Source organism: Bombus vosnesenskii, unplaced genomic scaffold (assembly GCF_011952255.1).
Source record: "Bombus vosnesenskii isolate JDL3184/JDL3185 unplaced genomic scaffold, Bvos_JDL3184-5_v1.1 scf7180000013302, whole genome shotgun sequence".
Classification (NCBI taxonomy): Eukaryota; Metazoa; Arthropoda; class Insecta; order Hymenoptera; family Apidae; genus Bombus; species Bombus vosnesenskii.
The window spans coordinates 103,506-127,987 of NW_022882951.1; the positions used below are offsets into that span (position 1 = coordinate 103,506).

The 24,482-nt window shown below is 40.4% G+C and overlaps 1 protein-coding gene across 4 annotated transcripts in view; it reads left to right on the forward strand.

Annotated features, from left to right (window-relative positions):
* Positions 1-20,910, forward strand: part of LOC117234048 (zwei Ig domain protein zig-8-like) — a 33,747-nt gene extending 12,837 nt beyond the window's left edge. For 2 of the 4 annotated variants that reach the window (XM_033494882.1, XM_033494886.1), the window contains exons 2-6: positions 6,275-6,385; positions 11,588-11,730; positions 19,439-19,594; positions 19,663-19,996; positions 20,235-20,910. In XM_033494882.1, coding sequence (XP_033350773.1) covers positions 6,310-6,385; positions 11,588-11,730; positions 19,439-19,594; positions 19,663-19,996; positions 20,235-20,380 — 855 coding nt within the window. In that variant the 5' untranslated portion in view covers positions 6,275-6,309 and the 3' untranslated portion in view covers positions 20,381-20,910. Of the gene's footprint in view, positions 1-5,159; positions 5,179-5,637; positions 5,780-6,274; positions 6,386-11,587; positions 11,731-19,438; positions 19,595-19,662; positions 19,997-20,234 lie in introns of those variants that run through there. The other 2 variants (XM_033494883.1, XM_033494884.1) reach the window with 2 other exon arrangements.
* Positions 20,911-24,482: the final 3,572 nt, after the last annotated feature.

Consider the following 24,482-nt stretch of genomic DNA (forward strand, 5'->3'; position numbering starts at 1 on the left):
CGATACTGAACGAAAGTGAGTTATAAAAAATTTCAATCATTTCATAGCGTGATTACACTGGTATCGAAGGTAATGACAAATTATAGTGACCACGAATGAAGGATCAATAAAGTGCCTATGTACCAATTGTACATTTCGTCGAAATTGCTACGTGAATGCTGCTACTTGAATCATTCTATTCGTCAATACACCATGACGTACCGACCACAGTGCGCCTTCATAAGTACTATAAACTCAGTATTTGGGTCAAGAATCGAAGAAATGCTTGCACGTAGGAAAAAAGTCGATATCGACGAAAAAGATATCGAAACGATCGCTAAGTCGCGTACAAAGGAGTGAAGAAAACATGACAGAGGGAATAGAATCATCATTTTGAAACGATGGTCTGATAAAGATCCATTTACTATATACTTTTGCTATACAATATGGAGCACCACGTAACGGCAACGTCACGTACCGGTCGGTGGTGGATAGTGTGAACTGTCTCGTTTAAAACGCATGTTTCAATGTTCTGTTGGATATTTGGATAATTGGATATTTCTTCTTTGGCTGTGGGTATCTTGAGGTCGTGATGTATTGTTTCGTTGGTAATATATCAAGGTGCATCTATTAAGGATCTTAGACTTTTCGAATGGAAGACGTATTATGACCGTATACGTCATCGTGCCAGTTGTATTTCATTTATTGCATGATTGATTTCACAGACGTGGGAATCCACTTCAGTCAGATGGTCAGCATGTCTCCCCTGCTGCCCACGAACAAGACGGCATGGTTCGCCCTACTGGAGAAGCAATTCGAGGCATCGCAGATTTCGGACGACAACATAAGGTACGTGACGCTAGCCGAATGCCTCAATGATCAACAGCTACAGGACGTCGAAGACCTTAATATATGTTGTCGTCCGAAATCTACGCTGCCTAGAACTGTCTCGTCTAGAACCATGCCGTCTTGTTCGTGGGCAGCAGGGGAGACGTGCTGACCATCTGACTGGTTAAAGTTCCCTGATTGTTATTTTCCATTGCGAAACGCACTTACATTCGGTGATTGAAATGTCTATAGCACTATCACAGTCACCTCTTTTACTGTATATCACGTTAAATCACGTCGGGTGGTCACCAATTTGAGGCGTATGTGTTGTCCGTGATAATTGTAGCGCTGGCTGTAGATGTCGCTGATGGGGTACTGCTGATTTTCTTCCGTTTTTGATGCGTAGAAGAAAAATCGAACTCCGGTCGCCGGGATTTGAACCCGGGTCGCGAACGTTCGTAACCCAAAGCGCTAACCACTGCGCTGCCGTCGTCCGACAGTAGTTAGTGTCGAGTGGTGGTATTTGCTGTTGAGTGCCGCCACAGTACCCCCTTACCAATGATAACGTTTCTTCTATGTGTTGTAAAGCGTCAGCAGTTTTGTTGTCAAACCCGTGCAGATGATGCGCGAAGTCTTCGTGTGGCGGTGGATATCTGTCGCTACGGTCCGAGGCGTTCCGCGTACGGTCGTAGGCCTATGTTCCATTTTTTTAGTATGATGTGCTGGTGATAATACCCATGAACTTTGCAGTGGCTACATCACTCCTGGCTTGGTCGTCGTCTCGTATCCTGTCACCTGCTTTTGCGCGTCGATCGATGGTGAGGTGTCAAGGTTTGCTGAAGATGGAAGGGCCGTTCGCCGTAGCGGTAGGTCCGCATTGTCATAGTCTTAGATTCGCGATGATGGAAGTCTCGATAGCGCTATCAACGGTCACACCTCTTTTTGCTGTAGAGATCACGTCGGGGTCATCAATTTGAGGTGTATAGGTGTGATAGGTGCGGAAGCCTAGTGCTGGTGTGTGGAGGCCGAGATAGGTTCTGCTGCGGGTGTGCTGCCGTCGTCCAATCGTAGTTAGTGTCGAGTGGTGGTATTTGCTGTTGAGTGCTGCCACATATTATATTTGCATGACAGAGAAAGATGATGACTGTAACTTGATAGACAAATTATGTGGATGTATCGATTTGATTTATTTATGTTAAAAAATTACCTCTTGTACGTGAAATTGTCAGTTCCCTGCCATGTCACAGCTACAAAAACAATCATATTCCACAACCCATGCTCAGTGAATGAATCTGAACTTACTTTTGAGTATCCTATCTGTGAAATTATTTTTGAAAAATCAATACCTATGGCATTGAGAACGATATCACGCGAAATAAGTAAAAAGTAATCGAGCGAAGTTGGTGCACCTCTTACGTTTCGTAACAGGTGGTCATTTTTGGTTAACTAAAATTGTACATTTGTTGATAATCACTTATCGCAATCAATTAGCTTTTCAGTTCCCTAGTTCATATTATACTTCAAGTTTATTATTTTTACTAAGTTTCATTTAATGCAACGTAAATATGACATTGGCATTCAAGTTTCTTTTTACTAGCAGAATCGAATAGTAATTCGCTTGTGGATTTTTAACATTTAACCTGAGAATGCATACTTCACACAAAATGATACAGCACTGAGAAAAGTATCTTAGGGGCTTGATAAAAGTGTCTGTCGGTTGTATTTATGCTACATAGATACCTTGCATCTTTTAACTATTTCTTTGCGACAAAATATGTGAGAAAAAAGTTTGTTTTTTTTTTCAAGTAAAGTTTTAAATACAATAGATCGCATGAAACTTTTACTAAAATCTCAGTCTCCTGCAGATGGCCTTTGAAAAAATACCGATAAAATCATATATAGTTATTTATTTGTCCGTTTTTGTAAAAATGCCAACATGTCTTCTACCATACCCCAAACTTGTTACAATTCATAAATTAAGTAGAAAAGAGTGTGAACAGCAAAATCACTGGCAAATAATTCCCATTTCCATAGAATCGCTAATACGTAGAATCAAGGAAGCATTTAGTACGATTATATAATTGATTCGAGCGTCGTAACATTTAAATTGTTCAATCGCATAGTATATACATAATTCGTAAAGCGTATCTTGGTATTAACAAGGTTTACGTGGCATGAAATCATAGCAGAACCCTCCGTAACAACTCGTTGACACACGAAGGGTTCCGACCGACTAAATGAAGAGGTCTGAATCATGAATCGGAGGTGTGGCGAGGAAACATGGCGCGAACAAGCATCCTCTTTCGTTATGACGTGCCAATAAATTCTACGTGGCAAGGGTTGCCGTTCGTTCGTTGCCTTGACATCGACAGCTCGTTACACCGTCAAGACGGTTGGCTTACGGCGTTGTACGTATACATAATTCAGGTATCCCTATGTGCGGTTTCTCCGCCACGAGCAGACGTTTTCAGTCACAGGGGCTTCTCTCTGTGCAACTGCCACCCAAGAAAAGCCAATTTTCTCTTTACGTTTCTGCCTTGTTCATCTTGGGCCTTATCAACCTAACACCCTTATCCTTTTTAATTCTGAAATTGACTTTGTAGACTTTAACGATTATTTTTAGAGGAGCCCTGAGACATCGAACAAATCGCAGCAAAGCGAATGAAACGTCGTCGTTTTCGATCAGGTGCGTTATATGAAATTAAACGAGCGGTAAATGTGCTAAGATCGTTCGTAATCTGTCAAACTCTGATGGGTACGTATCTTCGACGCACGAGCGAAGGAAAGTTAAAAGAAGAAAAAAACCCTTCCACGCGTCAAGGTATGGCAACGAACGAAACGAAATAAAATGAAAAGGAGCGAAACGAAATGAAATTAAATGAAACGAAAGGAGAAGAAACGATGTCGAGTGTATGTGGAACATTATAGAATCCCGCATAGTACCAGCCATGGCTAGAACATATCGCCGTTAATATATCGATGGAAATTGCGATCGATAATTCGACTCGTTCGGTACAAATCACGATTCTACGTAAAGCCGCTTTTTTCACGAGAGAAATTGTGAAAGGTTAAATATTACATGGACGATACATCGTGTGCAACGAACCGAATCATAGTGTCTATCCGATTTACGCAAAGCCACGGGCTATGAACCTCCATTACACAGATTTTATTTGTCTTTGCTTTCCGTTAAGTTTATCGCGCAGCGAGGCAATTAAAAAGTCGATCACCGGTCTCCTCTGTTACTATTATGTTGTACTTGCAAGCAGACACAATTATTCGGACGAAAGAATTCAACTGGTTTCTCTATCTACATATTTCAACTCCTGGAAAATTTACATTACGTTTTCGACATCGGAGAAATGATATTGATTCGATATTCTGTACTTTCGCATGGAAAAACTGTAAACGTAAGCGTGCGATTAACTACAAAAAGGAAGATGGATCAATGAAATTCGCCAACAACTGTCCGACAAAGAATATTAATTACCCTAGCGTGATTGCTCCTTAGGGACCTTTACAACCACTTCAATCTTCTTCCTTACTTTATTCGTCCTTTACATTGGAGTTCTTCTCGTAGACGTAACGGCACGTTTCACCAAAAAGGCCACGTACCCCCTCGAACCTTTTTTTTTTTTGTCTCTACGCTAGCGACGAAAAGAGCGACAAACGCAAGAAAGAAAACTACGTGACCCGCGATGAAAGTGCCACATTTATATTTTCTTCTCTCGAGGATTTCGAGCTTCTGCTTTCTACGCTGACACTAATTTACCCGTTCCTCGTTTCTCTTGCTTCTTTCGAGCTCACCGTGAAACTCCCTCTTGTATAGCAATGCTGTTCAAAGAAACTGAGTGTTTCGCGTCCTCCCGTCTCTGACATTTTTCAAACCGATCAGGTATTCGATGAAATATAAAATATGATCCAAATCGAAGGAATTATGTCGTCATTAGCGTAACAAATAGCCGTAAATAATTAGAAAAATAGAAGACACGAATGTATCTCTGGTACAAAGCCCAAACTCTGTACAGTCTTGAATTGCTGTACACATCGTAGAAGGAGACGTTGATATAAGCGAGCCATCTTTGAAACTTACTTCTAACTTAAGTAAAGCTTATTTAAATGAAAGCGTGGCAGAGCCACTCTCGACCCATCTCCTCTTCCCCCTATTTATACCCGCAAACACCAACCGGTTGCTTTCATCTCGTAGATTACGCAATTGTATTCAACATAGCTGCAAGGTAAAGCACCGTCTAATTAAGTGGCAAAATTACGAGCTCGTGCGCGAACTTGCTAAACCAACTGGACGCACGTTGTACCGAGCCAGGTTCGATCGCGTGAAATCCGTACACATATTGCCATCACCTCGGAACGGTACGAAGAAAATTCATTTTACCTCTAGCATCGGAAACATCGAATCAATCATGTAGTAATGAACTCTTAATCGGTCGAAAACATCCATCCTGGACGTATCATCCGTATGCGTCTCGACACAGGCTGTCATCAGTATGAAACATTTTAATTACGCTCACCGTTCAAAGGGGCAGCGTACACGCGAACACAACATTACATCACGTTAATGTATGTATCTGTAGAAATAAATATTCATATGCGCGCGGGTCTACGCGAATTACAATCAGATCTCGTATGAAACGCGTAACGCAATTCTCATTGTCAGTTTTATTTTACGATTGTTTCGTTACCGATTTGCATCGAACACGGTTATGAATTCGTTAACCTGCAATTATCTGTACGCAATTGCTACTTCTGTAGATGAATTACAGATGAAACGTCCTAGAATCGATTCGCATTAGAGACACAATCTCCAGCCGTGATCGAAAAGCGGACAAAAAAAGAAGGCGGTCGATGGACGAACGTGGAGAAAACGAAGACGCATTGGCGTTCGATTAACAGTGCCACAGCGCGGCGGGAGGAAAGGGAAAATGATCGGTCGACTAGGTTCGCGATGTGTTTGGTACGTGGGCCATAGCGAAGCTTGGTCAAAACCTGTACACGTAGACGAGTAGCCAATGCTTCGTCCTTTACCTGGATTATTCGAGATACTCGATACATCGCCGCGAAATCCCGGACACATTTTCCGAACCAACGAGCTTTTGCCATGCTATAGGCTTCAACGATGAATGCGTGTATGGTAGATGTATGAGGATCGCAATCATCGATCGGCGTTAACAACGTACAGGTACTCTTGCCCGCGATAAGGCTTTACGATCCAGGCTACGCATATCGCGGATTAATTAGAAATTTCATTACAACATGTTCGTTCTATTGTTCTACTACAAAAACAGGCACTCATTACACCAAATACGTACACTTCGTTCGGCAATCTGAGAGACTGTTCTTTATTGTTAATTAACTGCCCGTCATCGTTGGAAAAGTCGAAAAGATGGATCGATGTCTCTCTTTTCTCGTTTTACCTATATATGCCTATTTACTCATTTTTCCATTGTAGGCGAACTCGTGGATGACCGCACGATGTACACATGAATGGAAACTATGATGGACGCGTTTCGATTGATCCTCCTGTTGCTAGCATCGTCGCGCTACTTCCTACATCCAATCGGTAAGTGAAGCTTTTGTTTGTACATTCGTCGATTCGAATGTTAAGCCGCACCGGTGTAGTATCGGTGTTGCTCTTTGGTCTGCTCTGGTCTAACTTAGTCACGACAATTCCTACAAGGAGAGGGTAAAAAAAGAGAAAAACGGTGACCATTACTAGCGGTTTCAACCGCGACGATTTTCCGTGTTTCCTTCCCTCTAGTTTCCCAGCGCTGCAACCCGTCTAAAGGAACAGGCCTTAATCACGAAGAAGAGGAACAGAGGAGCAGACTTGCCCTCAAAAGTGGTCGGCTATCTTCATCCAGAGGAAACACTGGCAGCGGTACCGGCGAACTTTCTCAATTAGTGCTCCAGCCCGATCGACCAGGACCTCATTCGTATTCACGATGAACCCGGGTCCACAGATATAGTAGACCGATAGCTTCGTTCTCTTCTACTCCTCCATCTTTCCGCCTCGACACTTTCTCTGTTTTTCTCTTCTTCGTTTTCCTCTACTTTCTCTTATCACGTATCTTTTTCGCTTAACGAAATTTCGAATTTTTAAACAGTCCTTTTCTCTGTGCCCACGTGCAGAATCTACAATTTCGAAACTTTTCACCGAAAAACCAAAATTCCAAGCTAACGAAGATTATCTCGTCGTTCTGTTAATTGGTCTCGTTCGCTGGCACATTGACAAACGAAATCCGTTAAACCTCCTTCGTGGAGGAGGATTCACTGAGCTTACACTTTTATCGCGCCATTACTCACACCTTTAATGTCTGTGAAAACTTTGATCAGTCTTGTCACGGATTTTTGATGTGCCACCGCTTACAAAGTGTCGCTTGCTTTGGTCGACGGCCGAAAGCAAGCATAAATGATAAAATATGTTTGTTCGACACCTTGAAACGTGTTTAACAAGAAATACGTTTAACGAAGATAAAGATATCGCTTGTGCCGAAACGAAAACGAGTTACTTCATCTCAGAAACGGGCTTATTCTTTGCCGTAATGATGTAGATAAATCTCACGAAATAATTTTGTGAGCACGACGTTAACGTGAAAACTTGTGTTCTTCTTTCGAAACGTGCGTCGTAAAACTAGGTGAAAGATAGGGTCGTGAGCCGTCAACGAATAATAAAGTAACAAAGCTTTTGGAAACACGCGAGAATCACCACGTTCTTGTACCGTCACGCAAACAAGGTAAAGTTTCTTTTTGACTTCGATTCTCATAGTTGGTGAGAAAAACTATATACCGTAAAATGGTCGCGAGCAATTCTACGGTTCGTAAGAAGAAAGAGCAGAGACTGAGGTAAAGTAAGCAACTGTCGGTTCTTTTAACCTGTTCGTACACAAAAAAAAAGCCAGCTGGAACTTTGCCTTAGCACGCTTTATTAAGCAACAAATTACAAAACCAAATTAAAGTACACACACATACTCGCATGAAAGAGAGAAAAAAGGAACGTCGAAACGAAAAACACATAAAAGGAGAGAGAACTCGACGAGCACATCTACCACGTGTTCGTACACTCGATCGACATCATGCTCGCACGCTACACGCTATTCAACTAACTCACTCGACAGTGTTGTCACACTAACATTACTCGGTGGAAACAATAGCACCACATTCAAACACCGTACCGTCACATAACGATAACGTAACCGGTAATCGTGAGCAAATTTAGTTTGCGAGTTCGCGAGACTAAATTACGTTCCTCTTATTGCGTTTCGCATTACTTCACTATCACTCGTCCTATGTACTTTGATATGTACCATGCAACAAAGAAGGTGCTTGAATCGCAGTTATTTTCGCCGAAGGAAAATTTTCATACGAGAAAAGGCTTGAAAAACGGAGAAAGAAATGTCGTTCCTCCTTGAAGATCTTCTTCGTAACACAGTGGCGAATTTTTTCGTTTCTCGAGGACCAAAAATTTCCTTTAATAAGAAACGACGAATCTACTTAGGAAAGAAAATATTCCTCTGCGCTCTTTACGACCTTATTCAATATGTGCAAGGCTAAAACTGAAACTAACCACGCCGACGGGTTTGCAAGGTCACGTAAAAATTGTACACCAGATAGAAATTTATTCAATCTGCCGATAATAAAGTTTCTCTCTGCTAAAAGTTACGCGACAGATAAACGTTTACGTCGGTTATATTTGAAAGAAGTAGATGATTGAAAAGAATCGAACGACTCTGTGCAAGGAATTCCTTGAGAAAAAATTAACGCTATGAAAAGTAAGCGATTACTCTTCTTTTATTCCTTATCGAAAAAAATAATTTCTTGTTTTTAGCCCCGAGGTCCACAAAAACTTGTTTGCATCGTTATTGGTTATTGGCTACTTTCTAGTACCAAAGCTAGAGATTTTTCCTCTACGTTGCAGAAATGACACAATTTTTCGTTATTTTCCTAAGACTCGAGTTTTTAGTCGGCTTCCAACCGATTCTTATATTAGCGACTATAAAAAAAAAATAATAGAAAAGATGGAACGTTTCGTTGCTTCAAAAATTTATTTAGAAACGTTTGATCCTCTCCTGAAAGCTGCCGTAAATTTGACGAACGTGGAAATCGATAAATGATCGAACAGATGAAATGAAACGCAAATTCGCGCTATTTGAAGCGAGTCAAAGGGGTCGACCAACAAACGTTCGATACCGGGATGTGGTGAAGAAAAATAGTCGTTTGCAACGTAGTATGTTTACCCGCGTCCATATTTGATCACCGGTTGTTGGTGTCGTTGACCGATCTCGTAAGCGTCGTGTCTTTCACGAAGTTCATGTAGATCTTTATCCCAAACTTTTTTTTACGCTACGCTACGAGAAAAACGATTGCTCGTCTCGATTTGTATTGATTCGTATATTAACGCGATCGACGAAAATAAAGAAAAGTAAACGGTTTCAACGATAGGTAAAAACGCTTTGCAGAAATATATAATTGATCGAACACTTCCATTCCTTCCAACTAAATACCACCGTTAATGTCGTTAGGAATTGTGTTAACCGGTTGACAAGTTTCACTACAATCGTCAACGATGACGTTGACGAGACGTGTCTGCAGGCGTTGTGGCTTCTTGATCCACAAGGTACATACATATGTATATCACACGTTAGCAAACTGCCTTGCGCAATGCAACCGTCAGAAAGAGCCGTACCTTCACGAATGCAAGACTCGCCATCGCGCCCGTCCCGTCACTTTAAGCTATTCCACCTATTATCAACGTTATTGCGCATGATACGTCGCTACGTGATGTTACGCTACATAATATTTTATTACGAAGATGCAAAGAATCGTAAAATTCAATGAGACGGAACACATCGATCGAGTAGTTGCGATCATAATTTTACGAAGATTTGAGACTGTGCAAAGGCATGAGATCTAAGACGGTCATCTTGAATCCATATTATTCGTCTGCGTGTTTATTCTCTTCGCAATAACTGTAAAGCAAGCCGTATTTTGCGGGATAGCGTAAAGAAATTACCTCGTTCGACCGACCATGCTACGCCGCATGGAATGATTTAAACGGTAGTTTCCTTGATTCTGCGCTGCGTGCTGCAGGAACAAACGTAGCTCGAATTTTGTTCGATATAGAATTTTACTCCGTTCTTCCAATCGTCCGATGATATAACGAAATTTCGGAGTCCCACGTTCTACGTTTGATTTGGTTGCGATTCACGAAATATGGAGACAAACTGTTGGACGTTCGCCATTTCAGATTCCTTCTTTCATGCAAGAAAGACTATATCGTAATTCCATCTTCTCGGAGTCAAAAAATCGTCGCTTTAATCAAGAGACAGAGGAGAAGAGTGGTTTGCAGCCCCTTTGCGAACGTTGCAGCTGAGCAGATAAGCCGAGCTAACCCCGAGTTACCAGCTTCCCTCTTTGCCGCTGCAAATTAGCAGGCACGGCCGAGACCGAGAGGAGCGTACAATTTTAAGGCACTCGCTCTAATAGGTAATGCAATTTAAGAAGCTCGTCAACCAGGATGGCAGCGGGATCGTAGGCAGATGGCCAGTGGGAGGGACGACCGAGATCTGGCCTTACACTGGTGTACGTAGAGTGAATCTTAAATTCTGTGGCTACTGCACCGCTTCGTTTCCGTCTGCATACCTGAGTGAATAACTTCGGTAATTACCATCGACCCAGTTGCAACTAACGCTCGAGTCAACGTTTCGAATTGCGTTTGATCGGGAAATTCGAAGCGACAACTTTTGATACCATCTCGCGTCAATTACAGCTTTCACCTTGGTGTTCGGCCTAACTCGAGCGTCAAGTCTTCGTATATGTTAGCGAAGAAATCTTGTGTACTCGTTCACAAGCCGTTGCATACCTTCTCTAAGCGTCGATCCGCACGGCAAAGGAGTAATTGAACGATAAAGGATAAACGATAGAGAGAAGTTTCTCGTAGAAGATCTCTAGTTTGGCACAGCTTTATGGCTCGTTCGATCAACATCCGGCGCAACGGCTTCCGCGGTCCTCGTGAACGCTGGACGATATTTTCAAGCAATGAAACGTCTTGAGTTTTCGGCTTGGCTCCAAGTCGTTATATGTACATTATTCGATAAGCAGACTTTCAACCCGTGAAAAATACCGTCGCTGCGAAAAAATAGCTGCGAAGGAGGTCGTGCGCTCAACGTGTAACTTTCGCAGCTATAATACGCTGCAACAGCATCGTTAGTCTTAAACCAGCGAGAAAGAAAAGAAGCTAGTGCGAATCGAGACATTATGATTTGAACAAAACTGTAAAAACGTGAAAAAATAAAGGGAAGATAAAAGTTTAACGACCAGAGTTTCACGTAGAGTGGAAGAAAAAGAGAAATATAGAAAGTTTTCGCTTCGATCTACGCAAAACTTTCTCAATATGACGTTACAAAATGTCGTTCCTTTGAAATTCATTTTCTCGATGAACGTTCGTTAAGCGTTGTTGAGTGTGCCGCTGGACGAGAGAGCGAGGGAAACGCGGCTTCTTTGTATTTGCGCGTCTTTCCATATCGACAAAACGTATCACACCAGTGTCCGTTGAAAAGGTAAAGTAGCTTCGACAAAGTAGTTATTTAGCTTGTACCTCGTCTCGGAATACGCAAAAGAGAAAACTTCCACAACTATACATATACGCAGATATACCTCTGCACGTATACGATATCGCTATGTTAATTTCCTCTGCCTGTTTTCCAGGCAACCCGGATCGAAATAACCGAGATATACGGTATAGAGTGATTTTCGATATTTCTAGATGGTGCTATACGGAGTGAGAAGCCAACCAACGAGGAAGAAAGGAATAACATCCCTTCTTCGGTACCTGTATCTGTCAAGGATGTCCTGGCGCAGACCGGCGGAAACGCTTTGCTTCCCTGTAGATTCACTAGTCCCGGAATAGTGAGTACACCACATATGTATACAAGCAAATATATGCGTTCTGGATGATGTATACAAGGAAGGTGGCTCGTGTAGGTACAAGTGGAATTGGCCGTGTATGCACAAGCTGCAAGCCGGCCTGTATGCAGGTATTATACATAGGTCGATGAACACCAAGGAAGTATGCGCAACGTACATAAGCATGCATGCCATTGTGTAAAGCGGGCACATCGATAAACAACGATGCTGCGGATTACACGCACGCTACACGAGACATTGCGCGTTCCGTGGAAACGTGCGACGCTTCGCGGTACCCGCTTACCAAAATATCGTACGCGTCTCCTTTCGTTTTGAACACCTTCGAATACCTCTTGCAACGAACCTACTACTACAAAAGGTATTAGCTAGCTTCGCGAAAGCACGAATAATGTTCGCTGTGATGTGGCCAAAAGACTTTCCCAGGGAAACTTTCAAACGCCGTTTGTTCGCGCCCTAAACATTTCACTCGTATAGAATTCGAAGTCGCGCGTAAACTCCGCCACCGAGTTTCACCGGTGAACATCAATTATTTATCGAAACACTGTGTAAAGCGACGAGCACGCTATTTTAAATTCGGTGCATTTCAGCACCGTAAACCCAATGCACGCGTACTCCTCTCGTTACACCGTCTTTCTCACGAGGTATGCTCGTTAATAAATGATCGGAGCAGCGTGCTGCCGTATGCAAGCCTCGGGCTGAGGTCACTCACTCACTCACTCGCTATAGTAAAGAGCGGAAAACGGGAAACGGGAAACGTCTCTCGAAGAGGAGGACAAAACCTGCTCGTTTGACGCAACGGGCAGAGCTGACTGCTCGTTGCGCGACCGAGCAACGCCGAAAGACCGGCAAACAGCCGGATGAAAAAGAGAACGTCCAACAGGATAGAAACCTGTCCCCTTCCACCTTGTAATTCTGCCGGTTTTAATGTTGCAAGGATCGACGCGCCAAGAACTACAGTTTCCTACCTATGCCCAGCTACGCTCCCTTGATTCGTACGCACTCACACGCGGACAAATTAGCCACGAAAATTTGTATTTCCCGCGAGTACCTACAACGAGAGCGTGATTAAAATTCATGTTGCATTATTCACGGTATAGATGCACGGCATCGCTCTACTGTGAAGTAATTTTCTTCTCGCTATAAAGAAATGCTTCATCAGCTCTTTGAGAAACTAGCTTTCAACAGAGGCAGCACTTTGAATAGCAACGTGTAACTTTCCTCCTTCCTTTCAAATTACGTACCAAACAATAGCCATTCGTCTATTTCCGCGTTTTTACATTTCCGAACCTATGTACAATACATGTGTTCGAAAAAAAAAAATACAGAAATATCTATAAATAAGTCGATGACAAGTTGAAAATGTTCAATGTTTTCATAATGCTTTCCTTCGCGCTTGAGAACACACTATGATTATCAGTGTTGGACTATTTCATTTCCGAGAGAAAATGTACCAGAAAATCGCATTTCCTTTGTCCTTTTAAGCTACCGGATGTCACGACTAAGCTTCGACCGTGTCGCGCGTGGACCATTACTATTTAGAAAAGACGGACAGGATTGATTCTCTGTTGTACGAGTAACGGAAGAGAATTCCTAAACTCACCAACGATATATTATCCTGAATACCGAGCTAGGAAATCGATACTCATTCCTAGCAAGTATTTGTTCTCCTTTTTCGATACGATTCTCGATTCCTCGTGGATAGCCGAGACACGCTCGAACGGGAATGGGACAAGCGACGAGAATGATCTAAAAGATAATAGATAGATAAGTGAATAGATAGAAAGGAAACGTACTAAATCCGCTTTTGACATAAGTTCTTATAAAGGTACGAGAGCAAAGACACAGACGTCAAAGAAACGGTATTACCTTTGGCATCGCGAGAAAGAAATATTGTTTTGGACATTTCTTAAAAAGTACCCTGTCGTGTTCGAATCCGGTCTGCACGAATCCAAGCTGTTGTAACTGGAAATGTATAGCGCGTGTTCGCCTACAAAAGGACACCTAACGTTGGCCAAAGATCGATTCGCACTCGACTAGAATTTCAATTCCAATCGCCAAGGAATGTCGTCGAATGCGAATACCGATGCGACACAAACAGCTAAAGAAACGCGATCGGGCGTGTCGCGCACAGTGCGGTGGATGCTACTGTGATTACGATTCAAAAACAAGATGTTACGAAATACTAAGTAATAAATAGATTTAACTTTTAGCCTACTGTACGATGGTATTCGAAATTTGCGATAAAGATAAAATCGTTGGGTCCCTTTTGATTCGGAAAGACAATAATGAAAATCGCTTGCAAAATAATAGCAATTAGTAGGTTGGTTTAAATTAAAAATTATTTTATTCGTCGACTAATCGATGATGCGATGTAAAATACTTTGGTTCGGGTATCGATACAGTCACATAAAAAGAACACTGTTGTTTGTGGTATCGACACGACTACTTACGCAGTGCGCGATAAGAAACATTAGTATATTCAACTACTGCGCCAAGTATAAATTCCACGATAGCCGAGAGCAATATGAATATTTAGGAAATCAGTACACGTGCGTTCGAAATCGAGAAGGAAATCCCACCGGGAGTCAGCAAGTTCTCCAATTTTCCGGTTCGAATATCGAATTGTCTCTAGAATGCAGTGGGAAGTTCGTCTTAGTAGTAGTGGCCACCGCATATTCCTTAAATTTTTTTTCTCCTCCGCATGCTAATCGATCGAGGGAGCAATTGGTAAATTTCTTCTGCGATTTCGCTAACGAAAAATCACCTGGGCAAGTATAATTTTCAATCGACTTGCGAGCGATAGACGATCAATTTAGGGGAGAGGAGGAAATATTAACGGGCATGGATTTGAATAATTACCAAGAAATTTATGAATTCCGCTCGACTGTGCGACGAACGATCGTTCGTTCAACGTGCTTCGTAATTATCTTTAATGGACGATAATTTTAGGTTGACGCGATGGGTGGGTCATTTCGAAATTTTTATCGCGTCATCTACCGGCGTATCGCGATTGAAGCTTACTTGTGACGGATATGAATTCTAACAACGATCTCGAATTGTAAAAAACAAACCGTTTTTACCATTTTCTCTTTTCACTTCAAAAAACAGACTTGTCGTAATATTTTTCGTAATACTAATCAACGTTAAAATGCAAATTAACGGAAACAAGATCGACCAACACACGGCCCTTGTATGATTCGATCACGGAAATAACGTCGGCGCGTTGATGGAAAGCGACGAATATATCCCGTTTGTCTTGTTATCCCGTGCTCGATACATGTGTACATGGTTTGATACGCAAATTAACGGATGATTCGAATATCAGCCTAATGTGCATAATTATTTCCTGAACAACAGCTCGTTATCCACGTTTCCAAATACGATGGATCGACACATACCGCGTATTTAACCTGCGTGTTATCGAGTCGACTTAAGAGGATTTCGTGTTAAAGAAGAAGAAAGAACAAACAATGAAAAGATACAATCGAATTTTTCGAAAAATGTCGGCAATATCGTTATCATCGAAGCATCCCGATAGAATTGTAAAGCATTTAAGTTCGATGAGAATATCGCGTATCGTGAAAATCCTGATTACGTGTATCGGGGAAAAAGGAAAAACGAGAGAAGAAGACAAGAACGATAGCTTCTACTTTCTCCAACCGATTCGAGACCGTACCAGATGGCGGCAATATGGTGGCGCACGGAATAGTACGGCTACCGATTTTCTCATAAACCGGCAAACTTTTGTACGAGTTTTTCGACGAAAGAAGAAAACAGATGCCGCTTCGTAAGGACCAAGCTGTCAAGGAAAAAGTTCGTAGGTTAAAAGTCCATTAAAAACGCAACTGTCTGGAGAAAGAGCGAAAAATTGCACTCGCCTTCGAAGTATCAAGCGTTGCAAAGACTTTTAATGAACAAAGGTAATGAAAGAACGACGAGCGTCCCTTTCGAGTATCGGCGACAAAAATTTTGTTTGTACAACTTTCGTTTTTACGTGTATTCTATCGACATTGTGCCAGACAAAATGAACCTTTCATTGTCTCGGTTTCTTGTTTTCTTTATGCCGTTGTTTACTCTTGTTTCATCGAAGAAAGCTCATTGAGAGAAATTACGTACACCTAGGTACGTTATGCGGCATAAATACAAAGAAATAAATGTATAATTAATTTGTTCCATTGCGATATAAATATTCGTTTACGAAGAAAAGGCGAACCGACAAAACGAATAGAAACACGGGAGAATATATAGATAGAAAATGCTGTATCGAATGTACACAATGCAATTAGGCGAAAGTCTATTTTTGTGGATTGTTTAACAATAAGCAATGCATTCGTATGTGTCGATTTTAACATCGTGTAGATATTAAGCGAAAAACGACTTGTTTTCCTCAGTGATTTCTTTTCTTATCTCGTATCTCAAGAAAAGCAACGTCTGTCCAAATAATCACTAAAATTGACGTATCAAAGAACATAAGTTACGGACGATCGTCACGACGGAATATTGCGAGAAATCATAAACTGGAAAAGCGGCAATCGATACGTCAACGAGTAAGCTGCTACCCAGCAGAAGCCCGATCCTTTCTTCAATCTTTTATTCATAACGCACAGGCGTCAAGCTACTTCATCTCTTGATACCCTTCTTTTTTCTTCCACGCTTCCAACTACGTATTTCCAAGCTTGTGTTTTTCTGCTCGGACGTGTTACTTTGCATGCACGAAGACCGGGCATGAAGATCGGCTAGCGTCCCTTATGCGGCATGACACGAATATCCTACATTTTATTCCATATAAACAGGCAGGTAAATTCCAGTAAATCTACTCGGTGCGAGATTAAACTACATACAATGAATAAGAAATCACGTAAAAATGCGTCTCACCTAAATTGTCCGTGCTATGCGCTCCACGTGTAATTCGTAAGAGGAATCTCAATACTTTTAATAATTTCTGAAATAACAAATCTTTTGATTTTAGTTAAAAGTTCCATTCGGTTTTCGCCAGTTGCAATAGGCAAATTATGGATGCTGTCGATCATCTACATGACAAATTGTAATTGCCTGCGATAAACGCACAAGTAATAGATGCATGTCCCGTATTAATTGCGTACAAATTATACTGTGCATAATCAGAGCTACTGATTCGTTCGACGAATAGGAAGAATTTATCACAAGTAGACGCTATCATGATGACCCGTAGTAAAGTTAATTCGTGGTTTTTGAAAAACTGAAATGCACTTGCAAGTTTCAACATCTTTGACCGCAAATCTTCGCTCACGTTTTAAGCATCTCGTTCCCAACAACTCTTAGAATTCCTTAAATCGCCGTTAAATTCTATGATCGTACAGGTTTACGAGACTTCTCGACTTTTACGATTTACGTAATACTTACGCGTGCTCGCCGCTTTACAACCCGGTTAATATGATACTTCGTATTAGTTAATTGCTATAGCCTAGACACGCTGGTTAATAATGTTCATGAGAAACGGGCAGCGTTCAGTTTATGTTTGGTGTACAAATATATCCTAAGGCTTTGCGACTGCTACGTTTCCTTTGTAACTAAAAGCAGCTACAACAGGAACTCTTGGCAAGCAGGTGGGTATTCATTTTAGTAGCAATAAACTTTCTCGAAACTCGAAAGCTGCTATATGTGTCTCATAAGATGAAATAGAATAGCGTCGTTCGGAACGGACGATACAATTACAAAACGATCCGCACGCTATCCTACATAAACGGAGCTTTCGCCTCTTTCGATTCATCTCATACGACTATTTCATTGTGTTGTAGGATCTTCTCTTTTTTAAAATCGTGGCAACGTAAGATGAATCGAGGATTTTGGTAAAGCAAGTAAACCGAGACGACAGCCGAAATTCAATAAATTTATCGCGATCACGAGACGTTCTTCCGAGGGGGACATTAATTAAACGACGCTGCCCGGCCCGGAGATGTTATCATACTACTGCGTCCACACGTGTGGAGAAAAGCCTGATTAATGGAACTTGGCTGACCGGAAAAATGATCGTTTCCTTTCTTTTTCTTTTTTTTTATCGCCAGCGTAAAACGAAGATTTGATTAAAACTGCGTTTCATATTTTATTGTCATACAGTCTATCTTTATCGACTGATCGAGAACCGATTACAATTATTATAAGGACGAGTACAAATGTAATCGAACAATGAATTTTTTCCAGAAATTTCTATGACAATTTTTAAGGAGCAAACTGTAGAATCATGGGACTAACGAGGAACGTAAAGACCAGACGTTGATTCGTAATACATCGCAGAAGTTCGTTATTCGACTCATTTATGCTCGAGTGTTCTTGTCGATCCTCACAGATTCGCATTAGAAAATCGTGAAATCTAGTTGCTGTGAACGTCGAGCATACTCGACGTAGGACAATTAAGGCACAAAACTGGCCAGCCTCTTCGCTGTCGGTTTACGTTGACTACGCAGTCAATTACGAGCTTCAGTAACTTCGAGAATTATCAGAAACCAATTTTGCTAAAATTCAATGGGAATTTGTCCGACTAACAGAATCCGCAACTCTATCGGCGAAACTATACGACTCTATCGTTCGAATCAACTCATCGTAATTACAATAACCCGTAAGGTCGTCGATTGGGCTTGCTTCGATCGTTGAATTACTCCAATAAGAGATGACACCTTAGCACGATAGCGTCTGTCGAACACATCGAGTGGAATATAAATGAATGTGAGATTGAAAATGCGCGACTTGGTGTACCGCAAATTGTATCGTTGGAATGAAATATTACGCTATTTTCTTACATTCGTCTACCATCCACTAGATTATTGTCAACGAAATTTCATACCCGACGTGCAATGCTCTCTCGGCGATATCTTCCTTTTTTATTTCACGTATTCCGCGACCTATTAAAAAATTCTCCACGGTATAACGAAATCGCAAAAGGGGTCGAATTTATACGTTCGTGGCGTCTTAGCAAATGACTTGACAAAAACACGATAAAATAAGAATTCGAAACCATGGTCAGTGGCGTATATCCTATTGTTAACCGTGATTCAGTCTCCGTTGAAAAAGATGGAATGTTACAGCGTACTGCAACTGTAACTGTTGAGGTGCATCGATCGGTGATTCTGTTTGATACTGTAATTTAAGACATCGCTATATCCTAAAGGCCATTGTATATTTCCGTAATATTCTTAGCACAGTTGCCGTTTGTGTGGAAGAACGACGTTCGTGCATTTTCTAAATCGTCTTTGCTATCAACGCAAGAATAACGGCTGTCACCAGACGAAAATAGCATTACGGATGGATAAGCTGGATGACGATGTTTCGTACTCACTGAGAAGAGGAAAGGATTTCTTATTAAAGCTACTTTTCTTCATTTTTGATGTGCCATTAATATCACAAAAGGAGCAGTCCCCTGAAATGAGTACTGTTATTTGTTAGCTGAAAAATGCAAAAGATCGAAAGCCCCATTAAAGATACAAAACTTTTTTTAACCGTTTGGAATCGTAAAAGAGTTAAACGCAGCACGATTGTTTATCTCCAACTTCCGAATATTTTTAACAAATATGCAAGTTATACAATGTGCTATAAAATTTATTTATTTATGCAAGTTATAAAATTGCACTTGCGAATTCGCAACTTGCGCATAATCGATTTGCATATTCGATTTGCATATTCGAAATTCAGGTGACTGGAAAATTTCTCATTTCAGGTAACTTGGATCAGGAGAAAAGACAGGCAATTATTGACGCTGGGTACAGACACTCATGTCATCGACACGCGATTCATGGTTATTTCAAACAGCCCAGACTGGACTCTGCTGATTAAAAACGTCCAACGCGAAGATGCTGGACTTTACGAGTGTCAGGTGGTAATTTAATATATAACGATATTTAAACGAATCGAAACAATTCGAAGCGTGTTTTATCGAGACAGATTCAAACGGAGCCGGTCCAACAACGATTCATTCGTCTAAGCATCACGGAGGCGTACTCCATGATTCCCGGAGGACCAGACCTTCACGTCAAACAAGGATCTAGTCTTCGACTGGAATGTCAGCTGATAGCATCGACGGAGGCGCCGAGTTTCATCTTTTGGTATCGCGAAGGTCGCATGATCAACTACGACGATGAACCAGGGGTTAAAGTGGAGGCTACGAAAAACGGTTCGATTCTCGTGGTTGACAAAGTGAAACTTTCTCATGGTGCTAATTACACTTGTTGGCCTAGCAATGCCAGGCCAGCATATATCATGATACACGTAATCGAAGGTTGGTTATCTATATTTTTTTCATTTCTCCATATTTCGTTTCTTTTCCTTTCGCGAATACAGGACTTATGTACCTATACATACGCATATAAGTCGTTTGCAAAATCTTTCGTTTCAAAAGTACTCCTCCTTCGGCTCGTTTAATTTTACTACGTTTAATTTTCGTCACAACTTATTCGCTTACTGTTTATTCTAGTCGAACAAGTGTTATTTTCTCATTCTTCCATTTCTGTTTATAGAAGAGGAAAAACCAGCAGCTATGCATGGCGGTGATCGGCGAAACGCTACATCGAAAGCGTCCATCAATGTCATGTTGATTTTTCTGACTTTCCTCGGTATACGCACCTCGAATCGACTTCATCCGCGGCAAACCTGTGTCACGTGACTAGCCTACCGTATCAACTTTGTCACCGAATTGATGCCTGCTGCGGAATTCCAAATAATTTCGATGCCATTTTCGTATATCTCTTCTTACTTTACACTTTACAACGTTACTCGTGCTTGACTTACATACATTTAACGTCGTCGGTAATTTGCTGAGCACGTGCAACGAAACTTGCTAATTTCATCTGACGCTCTCTAACATCCTAAAATGTTAACTTAAAATAACAATAACGCGATGCAGCAAATTCATCGTAAAATTTTGAAACAATACGAGCAAGTGCGCCGTCACTTGGCAAGATTTCCACTTGCATCGGTTAATCTACGGTTTAACTATAGTACAATACTCGAGACCGCTATGTCGACGGTTAAATTTTCGAAATTCGATATTCTTAAATCTCCGTTCCAATAAATGTTGAATGTTAAATGCGTAACGCATCTGCAACGCTGAGTATAAGATGCAACAATTTTCGTGAAATGTGTGACCAGACATAAACTCAAGCAATATTAAATCAAGTATTATATTCATTTGAATCACATCCTTTAAATATTTTTATCGTCATAAACGTACAAAGAATGATCTTCACCTCGACGCATTTACCATTTCTCTTTTCTTAAAACGAGCATGGACTTCTGTCCGAGTTTCTACTCGTACGCATAAAATAATAAACCATCGAGTCGAAAGAAATAGCTATCCTTTTTTTTCTTTTTTTAACTGCCTGCAAACAAACGAAGTTCGCCAGAAATTTCAGTAATGAAGAAAAAAACACGCGAAACGTTTTATCGATGTGAAATATGAATCCACAGATACAGGTATCGCATTTAACGCTCGTTTTCATTTCGCCGTATGTCGTGTGTTTTCTATCGTAATTAATGGTGAATAAAAATAAAAGCTATTTCGCGAATTGTCGTCGAATGGAAAAGTTCACATTCATTCGTGAAAGAGTCAATGTAATATGGCAGCGACACTCTGATAAACAGTTGAAAAGACATTTGCGAGTTCAGATAAATTTAATCCATTAAAAGTGTCGTGCAGTGTCGCTTTATACTGTTTGCCACTTGAACGCGCACAAAAGTGAACTTAATAAATTCTAAGGGCAAAGCCACGCTTTCACGTTTCACCAACAGTTTCGTGAATTAACAACGTTTAAACGAGCCAAATCACATACAGCTACGAATGTTCATCATGGTCTCAAATTCTTTTTAATGCTCTTTACGCTCGTGAATTCACAACGATTTTATCTTTTTTTCGAATAAACACGATCACACTGCGAAACCGCGTGAATAGTTCAATCTCGTTGCGTGTATAAAATTCCAATGAAACAGAAAGACATTTAAAGTTATTCAATACACGGTCAAACGAGGATTTCCTTGTCTTATTGTTGCCAATTTTATAGTCCGACACGATCTTCTTTAGAAAAGTATCGTTTGTCGGATGCTTCGTCGAAGGAAAAAGAGAAATCTATCCTATAGACATAGTCTAATACTCGTTATTATTTCCTGGTAACATTCGAAATAATCACTTGATGTATTAATATGTGATCAATGTACATACGCGTGTATGCCAACTACAATATCTACTCTAAATCGTGCACACACATGAGCCTGTGTATCAAGAACATTTTTCGCAAAATACAAGAATATTGCCATATCTTTTTACAGAGAACGAAGCATTACGCGTGTTTTATCGGATAGCAATGCCATGTACATTTTTATTCGCTGTTGTATGCTGAATGATTTATCAATGACTTCTCGTTGGAACGTTCAAGTTTTCCATTAGCTCCTTATACATAGGGTTATGGAACACGTTAATACCGTTTCCATGAGCGAAAACTTATTAATTAACGTTCATATACTTGATTCGTTTAACGATAGTAGATGATTTTAACATGGACGTTTGAGACTCTTTTTCGTCGACCTACCAGAGACATATGAATTGTAAAAGTAGACTCGCAAAATAAAACAAGACGTCAGATTTTCATCTCCACGATATTATAACATACAAAATAAATTGGACATTTTGATTCAATCGAGAAATGATTATTTTACGAAAGAAACGCACCTTTACCGATGGAGGTAAATTCAAACATAAATCGCTTTAATATCGTCACGAATTCCCCTTATCACTGTGATTCTATCTGCAGGAATTTTGCATCCAAGCCGTGGAATGTAATAATCCTCGTTGCACCCAGGGTAACGTATAGCAAAGATGTATGTATCTTCCGTCGAGAACACACTTAATCGGATATTACGAAGTAAGTACTTGCAAAATGTTTAATGGGGAAATTACCACCAATGAAAATATTAATCCTTCGAGACTGCCGATAGAAATTCGTACGTAACGTGGTTAGAGTTTCATTGTAACGATCCTTGCAACGATTATCTTCGTCGATCGCCAAATTGTCGAACATCGTGAAGCAAAGGTAAGTACTATGGCTTGGTACGTGTACAAAATTTGAAATTTCCAACGATCCGTTAGTCACGTTTCGAACATCTAATCGATTTGTGACTTTACCGAGCGAACGCCAATAACCGCAGCTGATTCCGTATAATATTAATCAAAACTCAACAGAGAATATGTACTCATATTATGTAATTTGGTAGTATTACGCAAGATATATAGAATGAATACGCATCACCAAATTGCACTATGAATGAACTCCGAGCAATAATATATTTCGAATATGTCAAACTTGTCCAAAATATATCGAGCGAATATGTATATGAACTCTCCGTTAGATTTTATTAAATTACGCTGCACTGACAAGAAATTTATTTCAATTCTAGGAAATGATATTCCTTTTATTTCTCGTTCTATGTTACCTTGAACTTCTTATATACAGGGTGGTTGGTAACTGGTGGTACAAGCGAAAAGGGGGTGATTCTACGCGAAAAAAGAAGTCGAAAATATAGAATAAAAATTTTTCGTTCGAGGCTTTGTTTTCGAGAAAATCGACTTTGAATTTTCGCTCGGTACGCCTGCACTTTATCGCGTCTCGTTATAACGGACCTCACTGTAGATCGTTGTCTCGATGGAAAAATTAAAAAAAAAAAAAATTTTTTATTCTATATTTTCGACTTTTTTTTTCGCGTAGAATCCCCCCTCCTTTCCGCTTGTACCACCAGTTACCAACCACCCTGTATATCTTATTGCTAAATTGAAGGTATCGGTTAGAACGTGTAAATTCACAACTGGAATAAAACAGACGAAATTTTCTGTATTTTTTCTTTCCAAGTTTTATACAGTGGGAAACTACCAAGTATTTTCATGATAATCAATATTTTCACTCGAATAAACCAAGAAACTGCGTCTGATCTTCATTTTGATCTGCACATGTTTTCGTGCGAAAAAAAGTTACAAAAAGATCAATATAGATGTAGGTCTCTCAATAGAGAAGATTCCTTTTCCTCTTCTATTTTCTACTGGGTTTTCTCATAATAGCATATTTGGCTTCCAAACTTCATTTCTAGTTTTCTTTATAGAAGAAAAGACAGAAAGAGTTTCCAGAATAACTTTAAATACACGTACAGAAAGAAACACGATAAGTTAACGCTTAGCTGCTGGTACGTTCGGTTACGTAGCATAGAAGTTTGAAGAACGGAAACGAAAAAACGGTGACGTTGAAGCATATTTTCTACCATGAAAAATACTGAAAGCGTAAGTAAAGTGAATGAATCGCGTACAGTTATTTTCTTCGTTGTCAGATTTCCAAGTTACTCGAATGGATCTTTTCATTTCACCAATTTCTTTGAAGATGAAAAATTACCTTTGATATAGTACGGAAAGAAAATGTGAAAATACATTTGTTTTACTTCAATTGCATCGTAATATCAATTCGGTTGCGATACATCTAAACAACAAGATGCTACGAAAAGACGTATTTATGACTTTGTTGGCTGCAGTTATTTGAACCGCAGAGTTTTAATTGAAACTACTATACGAATATAGTATAATGAAACGTACACGATCAAGCTAATTGAAAAGCCACACGATGACAAAATAGTTCGAAGCAACAAACCGTAATAAACGAACGCACGAGATTCGGGTTTTGCACTTGGCACAAGTGCACTTACAATGAAAACTAGATGAAATGTGGTGTTGCTAT